Below are 14,005 nucleotides of genomic sequence, written 5' to 3' on the forward strand. Positions count from 1 at the left end.
TAAGAGTTTAAGACACTCTTAAACTAACTTTACTACATTTTCTATAATTTTGTAATAAACAAAGAAATTAAATGAAAATAAGATCCCTTCCTATTTCATATTTCAGCTTGTATTCATTATATAAACATACAACCAGGTATCCCCCAGTCGATCAATCTTCTACATTTATTATCTGTTTTGTTGCAATTTTTAGGGTGCAGCCTGTCGGGCAATTTGTCAGATTTGCGTTTTTTTTATTATTCGTTTATTTAATTTTAGAATTGTGTGTGTATTTTTTTGGCATTGATTCAAGTTCAACTTGGTTATAGGTGCGACTTGAATAAGCGGAAGTAGTAAGTGGAACAACATTTTGTCTGACTGTTTGTTTAGGGGCTCTTAACATAGGCTCGCCAATACTGGGAATTCAAAAGAATTGTAAGCTCAAAAAAGAGCTGGTTAACAAGGTCAGAGAATACAGGTAAATCGATGATCCTAGGCCCATGCCACCGTTGTAGTAACCTCCAAAGATCTGCAGACCGGCAGTCTCGATGCTGCGTTTGCAGTAGTCGCCATCGTAGTTCCATCCCACATACTCATTCGTCCTCAGATTCTCCTGACGGAGCCATTCCTCAAGAGGAGCGAAATATTCACGGAGGGCACTGCCATCCAGGCGACCATCCCTCAATGTCTCCTCAAGGACCTCTTGCCACGGCTGCGAGGCGCCCTTGGACATAAGGGTTCTGCGGGAAAATACGAGATTATTGTTTTAAGGATGCTCTAACTATGCCATTTTAATTTAGTCTTACAAATATCTTGTATATTATTTAATAAAAACTTTAATCTTTCATCTTTTTGATTAGATAGTCACAAATTTATGTATGATTTGAATAATTTGTATAATTTGTATACTTTGTATAATTTGTATGTAGGTTATTGATCTTGAAACCTTTTTTCTTGTAAGATATAATTTTTAAAAGTTGAGATTAACACAAAACGCAATTACTTTTAAATAAATACATCTTACAAAAATTTGTAATCACTTGTTTTCAATATTTGCCTTCAAAATTTGCGTTTGGATATGATTTAGAGTGTATGATATTAGTAGGAATAAATAAAGAAAAAAATCAATCATGTATTTAATGTTGTAAAGGAGTAAAATAGTAACCCAATGCTCCCAAGCCTTGTTTTTGTACAAAACGATAATGTATGTTTGTGTAATGTTTATTTAAAATGTAAATCTATGAGAATACATTATAAAATACCATTACCTTTGGGCAATTACAATCATTATTATAGATTATAATACAAAATCTGACTAGAACTTACTTGAGAATATTGCCTGCCGCTGGCTGACGGTAAATGTCGCACAGGTGCAGCGGCTTCCTGGGATCGCCTGGGATGTACTGGCCAGACTCGCGACACAGACCTCGATAGATCTGGAACTGCAGAACCGTGGAAAAAAAGTACCTGAAAGTGGACGGAAACATGGCTTTATTGCGACTGGGGCAAATGGGCATTAGAACGGACGACGGTCACGCTTCTTGGCCGACATAAACATTGTCAATTGTCTCGAGTGAGAGTTGTAAGTTGCGAGTTGAGTCAGTCCGTGTTTTTGGTGTTGGCGGTTGGTTGTTGGTGGTTGTCAGTTGGCAGTCAGCTGCTGGTCGTTCGATCGCATTCTGGCTCAAGGTCGAGCTCCAGTTGAAGCCTTAAACTAAAGCAAGTCGCTACTGCCGCACAGCCAAAGTCGTTCTCTTGCAGTTTCGAAATCATGCAAAAGTCAAGTTTTGTGGTCTTGTAATTGCCATTTGCTTTATGCTCATTTAATCACAATTATGTTTATGGCATTTTTATTGTATTTTTATGGTGACGACTGCGCAATCAAGTAGCAATTATTCAAAATATAATTTCGAATTGGTTTTACCCTAGGCAGCTTTTAAGATCTAAACTTATAAATATAAATTCTGTTTTCTGCATTGTCACTGTTTTTTGATTTGGATTCATTATGCAATATGTTGGCAAAGTCCCCAAAACTTTTTTAGCATGCAAAACTACTAATAATTTGGGGGCCAAGAACAAGTTCAACTAATGGATTTCTTTTGTTAATTTTTTTATGTTTCTTTCTAAATGAGAGGGAAGAGCCGATAATTTGTTTCGACCTTCTGCTAGGGGATTCTCCAACGGAAGAGCTTGAATGTGAGGCGTTGAACCAGATATTTTGGGTCTCATTTAATACACATTCCACCCAGCGAGAATGTTGCAAGTGGGGGCTTGAAAAAAATGGCATATTTAATGCTCACTTTTCACAATGTTCGATCACGGCTGCAATACTCCCAGACGTAGAAACAACGTGCCCGGGCACCATTAAGTGCATCAGCTTCAGCCTCTGCAACTGCAACTGCAACTACTTGGCCTGGTGGCTTGGTTGTTTTGGTGGGTAGGTGGCTTGGTGGCTAGGTGGCTAGGTGACTCGGTGGCTCGGTGTTGTGTTATGTTTTTGGCACTTGGCAGCGGTTGCCACATTGCCACATCGTCGCCACATTTTCCCAGAGACGCGACATGACCCAATAACAGGGATTAGGCAGCTGCCTCGCCGTCGTGGTGTTGCTGTGTAGCTGTTACGGTATTGCTGTTGCTGTTTCAACGGCTGCCATTCATTCGTTCAATCATTCAATCAAACACTCGGCCAGTCTGGTAGTCTTGGTCCAGTCAATCAGAGCCAACATTGTCGGCAATTAGTCCAATTTTTGTTGCTGCCACAGCCACCGCTTTGTGCTAAAATTAAATGTTGCGAAAATTCTTTTTCAACGTCTGGGACATGGGACATGTGTTTCTTGAAAAATATGCGAAAAATCTTTAATTTTCGGCGACCACAAAGCGAGTACGATTGAACGGCAGTTGCCTCGGGGCGTATGAACGATGTCGTTTATGCGATCGCCACTAATGATCGGTTTTTGGTTTTTGGTTTTTGCTTTTTGGTTTTCGGGTTCTCGTCTTGTTTGCCGCCAAGCCAAGCCATTCATTTGGCCAATTGAATGAATGGGCCAGCTGAGCTATCGATGGAGATTTTCCCCTAAGCAGCCAATCGACGGCAATTGACATTTCTGCTTCTGTCTGCTGGTTTTCGGCGGACAATCAAAAGACTTGGGCCGAAAACTTCTTGCACAATTCCAGTTTCGCTGGTGGGGACTTGAGCCCAGTTGAACTCAAGGAAAGAAAAACGGTGAAATTCAATTTTATAGCCTTTTGAGTGCTCGGCTTACCCACACACAAACGTACTAAAATCGTACTCTAGTTTTCTGAAAATGGCATGCTTATAGTTTTCTAGTTTGAGCTTATAATTTAATTCAAACTCGATTCTTCCAACTGATGTGAATGTCACCTGTTGAGGTCACACTGGGTTAGTGCTGTCTCAGATCAGTTTCAGTTTAGTTGGTAGTAGTAGCTGCTTGCCATGCCCCTAAAGTGGTTCAATGTCCCTGACTGACTGATTGAGCGGCGGACCCACGAATGCATTCAATCGTTTCGCGAAATCTTTTCAGTCTGCCTCAAATTAATGTGCGGCCTGTAATTTGCTGCTAATGTCTGTTACTCTTAAGGCAAATATCACTTCTTATTGTTTCGCTTGACAAAGCAAAAATTGGCTGCGACTTACAAACATTTTTTTGGGTTTATTTTTTTTTACGACTGACCTTGACTTTCATGAGCATGTTCATCATGTGGAAACGGGTCAGGTTTTGTAATGGAGCATTCGGGGGAAACCGAGAGCAATATCAATTAATTATATCACACCAAGTTCATGACTTCCAAGCTCAAATTTTGCGATAAGATGTTTGGCTCATGAGGTTTTAAAGTTACGATTTTTCCCACAATGATTTATTAAGAGTTTTGTATCTTAAAAGATTTTTATTTTCTTATTTTATTTAGTATATGAGTGTTCTATTTTATAATTAAAATATTTTATTTTAAAAATTTAGTGTTTAAAAATATGGTTTCAGTTAATAACAGAAGAACTATCATGTTTTTTAATTTAAGAAGACTTACAGTAATTAAACACTCACAAAGTGCATCTAGTTTTTTATGTTTATAATTGATAAATCCACTAATTTTAAGCAGCAAATACAGTATCTTCTACAATTATTATTGAAAACGTTGACTTTTTAACAAAGTTTTAGCCAAAACGTAATCATTAATTTACGTTGATGACAAACTAATGTCGTTAAAAAATTGATTGAATATTTTTCCAACTTCCCGTAGGTCCGTACTAATTCACAACTTTTAGATTTATTTAAATATTACCAAAATTTATGCGCATTTGCAATGTGCATTTTTTGTACACAAAAATCAAAGCAAAAAAACTGGTTACTTGTCGGAAATCGTTTAGGCTTTTCACTTGATATGTCAAAATGCCAAAACTTTGCACAGAAAACGTGGCCAGCCCCATGCCGATGCCGATGCCGTTGCCGATGGCCGGAGTGGGGTATTAGACATACGCCCTGTTGTCCACGCCACTCTCTTGGCCCGGCCAGCAAATCATTTAAGCGCCATGGGCGTGTGGTCTAAACAAACTGTAGTAAGGCGACCACGACAACGAATACAGCTTCCTTCAGAGATCGCGACTCAGATGGCTTAGTTTTTATTTTATTTTTTGCCGCTTGCGTTAACTGCTGCTATTTTTCTCTTCTCGTTTAGAAACATTGCGGATGCAGTCGCTCCAAGTCAGCAAGAAGTCGGTCCGGTTTTTGTCTTGGCCATAAATAGAGTTCGAGTTGATGTCGACGTGGATGGCGATTCAGTACGTTGCACAATGCACTTTCAGTTTCAGTATCGGATTCCGATTCCGATTTCAACTCCAATTCCAATTCCGACCCGTTCGCAGCAGCACATTGCTCATTTTCAAAATACGACAGTGCTATGTAATTCCACTCTTAATTGTATCATTATTTATTGTTCTAGATCCGCTTTTTGGAACCTAATTAGCATTTAATACGCTATCACTTTTGTTTGTGTCTCGATTGTCGCTAGATCCGTGCGCATAAATCAATAATCTGGTGAGCCCAATCGCCAGACAATCCACTCGAGGCAACCCAGACTCGTGGCAGCGAACTTGATCTAATTTCTTACCGAATTGCCATAAAAGTTGTTCGCCGTAATGATTATTTATTTTTTATTTTTATCATTTAACGTTATATTTTTAGGTTGGCTTGTTGGCAAAAAGTTGTAAAAGGTTTTTGTGGTTTTGCCAGGTTTGAACAGACAGCTCGTTACTTTTATGATGATGGTAGCTTGGAAAAGTAGCGAGGATAATGTAAATGCTGAGGTCAAGCTGAATGTTTTGAGCCCCAAATGTTTTCATAAAATCGTAAAACAGATTCAAAAAGGTTGAATGCAGATGCATCAGATCAATAAAATTATTGTTTGTTGTACACTTAAGCTGTCGGTGTCCATAAAAAATTATTTATAACTTAATTAAACACTTTAAGTGGTGTACAATATGAAAAGCTACAATTTGGACTTTTAACAAAACATCTTGAAATTTTTAGAAAAGACATTGGAATATTTAAATTATTTGCTGGCTATAAACATAATTTAAAAAAAAAAGTTTTAGAGCCTCTTAGCAAAATTGTTACAAAAACTAAAGTTGCAAGCGATGCACAGAAAAAGTTATTTAGAAATTATATTCAATTGTTTGTCTTTATGAATTTATTTTTCGACCATTTAGCAGTTTGATAGGTAATTTTACCAAGAGAATTATTATTTTGCAATACCATTATGCATTTTCTCTGTTAGTCATCTTTTTGCAGGCAGCGTATTGAAATTTCCCAGACCGTTTTCCAGCTGGCATGTCATGTCGTTCACTTGCTTACAATTGTGTGAATAATCGCATGCCAGTCGACGTGAGTGAGTGAGTAAGGACTGCCACCCAACGCCAGCCGAGCTGTGGCCCTCATAACCCCAACTATTATTTGGCTAATTTGGGGCCTCTTTGGCACGCTCTGTGAATGGCTCAAGGAGCCTAACCGAAACTCCAGAAACAGACCGCAACAGCGTGCACAAGAGTCAGAACAACCAAACATTAACACACTCCGAACAATTGGCCATAAATCAGCAGGGGGACACTGGGCTAACTGCAGTTATTGTTGTCGTTATAATCAATGAATTACGTCGCATCGGTTGACCAAAATTTATGGCGACTTCGAACATGAGAGTCCGCACGGCGAGTAAAAATGCAAACTGAGCCCAAAGCCGAAACCAATGCCGAAACGCAACTGCAACAGCTTGCAGGTCGGGCAACGGGGGTCAAATCGTCCGGCTTTAATGTTGCAACCACATCTACAAACAACCTGCCACGCCCCTTTCTGTACACCCAAACCCCAGCCTCCCCCTCAATCGGAGTATCTGGTGGATACGTCTGACAGAATTGTATCGTTCGCTGTTGTGGGCCAAACAGCTGTAAACTTGGCTCAGTTCCAAGTGGCCAAACATAGAAAACCACACATTTTCAGCAGAAAGTAAAAGTTATTCAGGCTACAGGGGGAATCCCTGAAAATACCAGGAATAGCACTGATTAAGGGCAAAATCAAAACAGCAGATCCAGTTTGGCAATTAACGTATTCGACTTCGTGTTGATTTTTAATTTTGGATAATCTGATAAAGCTCGCATTAGAATATTTTATAAAAATATATATTCCTACGTTCTCTATACGAAAAGATTACATAAATATATGCAAATTTATTAATTTAAATGGAGTATATTGTATATCAGGTCTGTTTGCGAATGACAAAGATTCAAATCAACAAACGAAACAAATTTTTGGTAGACACTAGAATATTGTAAAGAAATATATATTAATACGGTCTCTTTTTTAAAAGGTTACTTAAATATATGCAAATTTATTAATTTAAATAGAGTATATTGTAAATCCGGTTTGTCTGCCAATGACGTAGATTCAAATAAACAAACGAAAGACATTTTTGGAAGCTAAAGATCTTTGTGATGTAAGAAAGAAGCTAATGAAAATCAAATGTTAATTCTAAAAAAAAAATATTTGATTTACTTTGATTTTCTAATTTTATGCTTTAAAAAACTATGAGTTCTTTGAATAAATTCATAAGATTAAAAAGAAAATACGTTGGTAGATTTTAGATATCAAGATATGTACAATAATGCAATTAAATTGAAATTTATTAGAAAAATATTTTAAATGTGTTTTGGAGTTGCACTAATAGCGACAGCTGAAGTGTGATATATTCTTGATAGTTGTCAAACGGGTCAATAAGGAATAAACAATTAAAACTGCGCTTCCCAGATGCCGTGCCTCTGCAGAAATTAAACACGCTTTCAGACAAGCTTCATTTTATTGGTTCAGCCTTTAAAAGCTGAAATGTTGACAAAATGTTTTTTCGAATTGGGAAAGCTGCTTTTAATGCCGCTCGCTAAATGTTTGTTTTAGGTTGATTGCCTTTGTAGAATCTGAAGTAGACAATAGGAAATGCAAATATCTTTCCCGCCCGGCAAAAGGCAGACAATGGGATTAGTCAATCACGGTGCACGCATATCATTTGCCTGTCAGATGGTTAAAGCCGGAGTCCAACATCCAACAGGTTTCATTTTGCGCATTTACAAATAATTATGCTGGCAATTGCCAAATCACGGGCTCAGCCCGGCTGATATGTAATCTGATTTTGTGCAAATGCAACGGCGAGGCAACTACTCCGACCCATTAAGGCCTTTCACTTTTGCGGCAGAGTGCAGATCTCACGCATGCCACCCGATCCACGATCACTGTTCCAGATGCCGATCCATTTGCAATCCCAGTCGGGCTTCCACTCCGCAGTGTCTCCCGGCAATCAGCATTCGGGTGGCCGAAAATCGATTACAGATATGAAACACAAGCCCCGAACCGCACCGTTTTGCACCGCAGTTGCATCAGTTTTCACCACCCTCGATTGCAGATATCTTTTCCGTCATTAGCCATCAAAGAAGCCCAGAAATTCCAGCTACGCAGCTTCCGTTTTCACCACATCTGGGCAGGAAGTGTAAACTGGCAACCTGAGACATCTGAAGGTGCCCAGATAACCCATCTATGACATCAACGGAAATCAATACAACACATATTTTCTCCCTTGTGATATCTTTGTTTACCTTTCATTTTTCTTAAAAATGAAAATCCAACATTTTCCTTCGTTGAATTTTTCTATTTTCTTTTTGTTTTGCTTAACACAGATTTTGTTAGCTTAAAAGAGCATTAATATTAAACGCAAACAAATTGACATGATACAGTTATTTTTAAAAATATACAAAATATAAAGACTTTATTTTTTTGCTAAGAATAGAACTCGATAATTATAATAAATTTAAGTGAATTGTAAATCGATTATTTGTTTAATTAAAACATAAATCCACACACTACGGTTATATCCAGTTTTGTTTTATTTATTTCAAAATAAAATTCCTGAGGCGTTTTAAGATTAATTTCGCTGAAACAAAAATTATTGGTTTGCTTAATCTTTTGTTTATTAGGCCGCAAATTTAAAACGTTTTCATATAAGTTCTATAAATAAATGTCGCGTAATATATTTTTATAAAGAAATGATGGTCCCTTTGCACATTTCCAGATTTATGGCTTATTTAATTTGCAATCCTGATTTATACATATGAAATTTATAAGCTTTTTTATTTTTGTTGCCTAATGGAGTCATAACAAAAGCTGAACGAATTTGCATTGGGTGGAAACTATATTGTTAATTTAAAAAATCAGGTTCGGCAAATCATTTGACTTCTGAAACTTGCCAGTCAAAACATAACAATTTTGATAGACTTATGACCTTTTGCAGAGATATATTTTGGGAACAATATAGTATGCTAAGTAACCCGACGACTGCTTACCCAAATCAAAACATAAATAACAAAAAATCTTAGTACGTTCTCTGGGACTTTCCCAAGATAAATTTCAATTCAAGCTTTCGTTAATTTATTTAATTTGCCTTTTTATGATACAAAATTGATCTGATCAAATTTGCACCAATATTTTATGAGCCACTTTCAAGTCGGTGGCTAAAGTCACCAATACAGACAGAGATGAGCAGCAAATGCTCGAGTATTGGTTGAGTGTCGATGTATTGGTGAGCTCTTCCGCTTGAAACTTTCCGAGCTGCACCAATACTATTGCATTGCCAACTAACATTGGCAAAAACCAAGCCGAGCTCAAAGCTTTCAAGAGAGCAATTTACCTGGCTTTTATTGGGAAAAGCTTTTGGAAACCGCTCGGCGACTTGGTTTGGCGGCGTTTTCAGTTTCGTTTTGACACAAAAACTCTTTGGGGGTATAAAAGCGCGCCACTGACCACAGACAGCATCCAGTCAAAGGTTTGGAATCGCTAGTGATTCTACAATCCTTCCACAGTCTATTTCGCTGTAAGTGAATCCAATTGTCAAGAAAAATTTTGTTTGTTTCTAAAATATGTGTAAAACTCTATGTGAAAATAAAATTAAAGTTTAAGCTGTGTTTTGAAAAAGTTATAACTGTGTCCAGACTTGTGCTTTAGTTTGACTTCTTTAAGAACGCTTCTTAAAAAATGTTTTTTTTTAGCTTAAGTTAAGTTAAGTTATCTAAACTAATAATTGCTGTTTATAATCAAAAAAAAAAACGATGTTGTTTTTCGTATAAATAATTCAATTGATTTCTATGTTTATTTACAGCCTTGGCAAGTCCCAACAGACTCCACAATGAAAGTATTCGTAAGTACAATAGACAAGTAGAAATTAATTTCAAGTTAGCCCATCAATCAGAATGCAAGAAATTCAATTTGATATGTAAATGGGTGCGAATGGTGAATTAATGGGATCGGTAGCATATCTAAGTGTGGGAAACCTAGAAATCAAACAAAGAATTGCAATTGATTGCATTTATAACAATCAAAACTTGAACTATTTTTTCATGTAGCAATGTAGCTGGGAATAATGTGAACTTTTTGCAATGCAAAAATAATAAAAATAAGATATGGTTAACCTGGCCATCTTCAGTCACTTCCTTAAACAATACAATCCGTTCAATTGCATGAAACAAAGGTGAATTGCTTGCAAATGACCAACTTCAACTTGAACGACATGGCTAATAAGCGTCTATTAACTGAGCGATCATAATTGGAGTGCCAGCCACGTCTTGTACCGGGCCGCAATCAACTGGGTTTATGTGCTCAATTAAAGCCAACTCCAAATGCACTCGCTGCGTCCCGCACTGCGTATGCGTAACGTGACGCGGAAAGTGGGCGGCGGGCATTGGAAGTGGGCGAAGTCTACTTTTGGGGCGTAACTCTGCACTGCATCACTTATTCACGGCACGCACGAATTTCACTTGACCATTTGAATCGCAAAAGAGGGCGATGAGACAACCGACAACCGCTCAGCCGCGATTCAGGCGACATATCGCCTTCGCTTTCTAATGCGATTAGGTAACCGATCAAACTAGGCAATGGGTCATAAAAAGTCTGCCCGTCCGTTAGGTAATAGAGTTGCACATACTGAGGCAGAATTGGTTCAACAATGGTGGGGGGCTTTCAAAACAAATAAATGGGATAATTAGTTTGGTAATAAACCAAAGGATTCTTATGTTCATATACTTTAAGGCATTTTGAGTTTAGGATTCATGGTTATTAAAAAATAATTTTTTTTAACCCTTCCAGCTTTTTGCAAAGAAGCAATTACAATTTCTATTTAAAGTCAATCCTCTTAAAAGTAAAACATTTTGCAGAAACTTATTGTTTTTAAATAACTATGTCCCACAAATTAATATAAAAAACTAAAGGTTAAGCCCAAAATAAGAAGGCTTATTAAGGAAATACCAAATTAAACCGAGGCTTCGGAAAAAATACATATATTAATAAATGAAATAACCATTATTCTTACCATGTATATTTTTGAAAAATGTGGGGTTGCAAATAAAACAATTAATACAAATTTATAAATATTTGAGAAATGGGACGTATTATTAGCCTATATCAACTCAAAATCTACACCATTATTAAAAGAATTGATATAAGACAATGGAAAATATTACACTAATTCGACAGGTTTTTGGAATGCCCTAGCCTATACCCACTCTTAATCAACCCCATCATCCCCCGTTCCGTTGCAGATCTGCTTAGCCGCTCTGCTGGTGGCCTCGGCCTGTGCCAGCAAAACCGAGGGTGAGAAGGTGCCGCTGGAGAAGAAGCTGGACAAGCGCGGCCTGCTCGACCTGGGCTACGGCTACGGCCACGCTGGCCTGGACACCGGCTACCTGGGCCACGGCTCGATCTCCGGACACGGCAGCTACGGACACGGTGGCTACGGCCTGACCGGACACTCGGCCCCCGCCGCCATCGCTGTGGGTCACAGTGGACCGGCGATCGCCGTCGGACATGCCGATGTCCACCACGTGCCAGCCCCCTATGTGATCAGCAAGCAGGCCGATGTGCACAAGACCATCACCATCACCAAGGGAATCCCGGTGCCCGTGCATGTGGACCGCCCCTATCCCGTGGTCCATGAGAAGCGTGTGCCTGTGGAGGTCAAGGTGCCCGTGCCACAGCCCTACGAGGTCATCCGCAAGGTGCCCGTGACGGTCAAGGAGTACGTGAAGGTGCCTGTGCCAGTGCCCCAGCCCTACGAGGTGATCCGCCACGAGAAGGTGCCCGTCCATGTGCCCGTCGACCGCCCCGTGCCCGTTGAGGTGCCCAGGCCCTACCCCGTGCCGGTGGCCAAGCCCTACCCCGTCTACGTGGAGAAGGCCGTCAATGTCCAGGTGCCCGTGCACGTGGACCGTCCCTATCCCGTCTACGTAAAGGTTCCCGTCGTCTCGCACTCCGTGGTGAAGCACGCCCCCACCGTGGCCGTCAGCAGCTACCCGGTGATTGGACACAGCGGCTATGGACACAGTGCCATCGGACACAGCGCCATCGGACACGATGCCTCCGTCTACGCCGACCATCATGGCTACCACAAGTAAGAAGGACGGACGAACCGGAAGCGGAAGCGGGCGATTCCATTGGAGCGAGCGGACTACCTGGAAATGAGCCGAAGGATGTCTCTAGCAACATTTTCAATTCTCTACCAACTCCATCACCTCCTGCACCCATCCGAAACAAACCCTAAGCCCCGGGAAGTCGAACTTCCGCCCTGCCACTCTCTCCCTGTAGCTGTTAAGAACCCAAGATGAACAACAAGCAATGCCTTTTGTAAATTATTTCCAATCCAGCCATCCAATGGAAACCATTGTGATTGGCTGAAATCGCCAGGTTTAGGATAAATACCAGCTAACTGTTTGTACATTGCAACATTTATGGACAGCTTAGCCGGCCGTGTTTATCAGTGAAAGGTTTTGGCGCACAATGAATCGAATGGATAGCAAAAGAAATATCTATGTGAAAATCTATTAGGGACAAATAAAAAATAAACTGTATAAAATAATCCCTTTGCATTTGTCACTGGTTCGCTGCTGGAAATAGTTTATTATCGGCTTTTTTGTTATTGAATATCTTGTATATATATTTTGTAAATAAAGAGTATGTCGTTATTAAACTCTGGTCTTATTTAAATGGGTGGATTTTTTAAATAAAAACATTTAAGCACATAAATATTTTAAAGTTAAATTCTATGCTCATTTATAATATAAGTGGCTTAAAAAAATAGGTATACTAATATCACAAGAAAGTAAAGTTTTAGTACTATATGCATTCAATGGTTTTTAACCAAATATTTAAAATAAAAACCATTTTTAAGATATTTTCAATTAAAAAGAAGAGTACCCAAAATAAGTTCAATCTTTTACCAAGACCTTTTCAATAAAATATGAAAACCAAAACCAAACAAAAAATACTTTCAAAACTCAAGGTGCTTAACAGGATACCAATAATTAATTTATAACAGTCAGAGGTTAATCCTTCATGCTTGTAATTAAGTGCCACTTAAACTTTAATATATCAATAATACTTAGTCAAAATAAAAGGCCTTCCTGGTCTTTAATTCCGAAAATCCTCTCACCATGCCAGTCACCTGGGGTGACATGACCCAAATTGGCATTGCAATTGCATTGAGGCGGAAGGAAATATCAAGTCGAGGATGCCACCAGCAGACGAGCTCATAGGCTAATCGATTACAGGCCAAGTGATGTAAAAAACCGAGATGAGCTGTGATCAGATACAGATACAATACAGAAAAAGATTCAGATACATTTGCAGATGCAGAGAAGACGTGAGCAAGGTCGTCGGAAGATGACGTGCACTTCTCCATTCCCATCCATTCCCAAGTCAACGTCAGTTGAGTTCATTTAAAAGTCGCTCGTAAATTTCGAGTAACATTTAGCCACATGCGTAGGACTGGCCGACGGACAAAAGAAGAGCAGACACTTGATATTTAATGACGGTTTTCAGTTTTTTACGACAAGTGAACGAACTTAGCGGGGTTTTTCCTCATCAAATACCAAAATATCAACTTTCAAACTGCAAAAACTTCTTAGCTTAGCATGTTTGCTTTTGATGAATTGAATCAATTAAGTTTAGGGCTACTTAGCATTTGTTTACTTCAAACAAGAATCCGGTTTGTCCATCTTACTTATTACCCAAACGAGGGCAATTAAAACAGTTTTTCTAAACATGCTTACCATATATTAGAGATTAGCACATTTGTTTTCGGGATGATCCGTTTGTATTTTGTATTTTAATGTGTAAGGCCAAAGCCCTGTGGATGACTTTGGTCTTCGATCCCAAGGACGCTGATCGCGCCAAAGACGGAACTGAAACAACTTTCTAATAAAAAGTCACCCGTTCTTGTTAATTTCTGACTTAATTTCCTTCGACTACGATTTAGAAACAAAAGAGAGCCGATCCGTCTCTGGACAGAACCAGTTCCAGGCCAAAGAATTCATTTAGCTTTGGCCGAAGGTCGGCGACTTTGCGGACAACATGAGCACACCATCCATTTGTGGGCGTGGCAGGTGCCCCAGCCGCACTTACATGCACTCGTAATTCTGTATTTTCAACCATAA

The 14,005-nt window shown here is 39.1% G+C and overlaps 2 protein-coding genes across 2 annotated transcripts in view; one reads left to right on the plus strand and one right to left on the minus strand.

Annotated features, from left to right (window-relative positions):
- Positions 1–149: 149 nt before the first annotated feature.
- Positions 150–14,005, minus strand: part of LOC128263402 (angiotensin-converting enzyme) — a 45,683-nt gene continuing 31,827 nt past the window's right edge. The window contains exons 8-9 of the mRNA XM_052998433.1: positions 1,306–1,446; positions 150–719 (exon numbers count right to left, since the gene is read on the minus strand). Coding sequence (XP_052854393.1) covers positions 404–719; positions 1,306–1,446 — 457 coding nt within the window. The 3' untranslated portion in view covers positions 150–403. The remainder of the gene's footprint in view (positions 720–1,305; positions 1,447–14,005) is intronic.
- On the plus strand, positions 9,275–12,429 carry LOC128263405 (zinc finger protein 512B). The gene is made up of 3 exons (XM_052998436.1): positions 9,275–9,396; positions 9,682–9,720; positions 11,117–12,429. Exons 2-3 carry the CDS (start codon positions 9,709–9,711, stop codon positions 11,966–11,968), a joined length of 864 nt encoding a protein of 287 aa, XP_052854396.1. The 5' UTR covers positions 9,275–9,396; positions 9,682–9,708; the 3' UTR covers positions 11,969–12,429.

This window comes from Drosophila gunungcola, unplaced genomic scaffold (assembly GCF_025200985.1).
Source record: "Drosophila gunungcola strain Sukarami unplaced genomic scaffold, Dgunungcola_SK_2 000001F, whole genome shotgun sequence".
NCBI lineage: Eukaryota > Metazoa > Arthropoda > Insecta > Diptera > Drosophilidae > Drosophila > Drosophila gunungcola.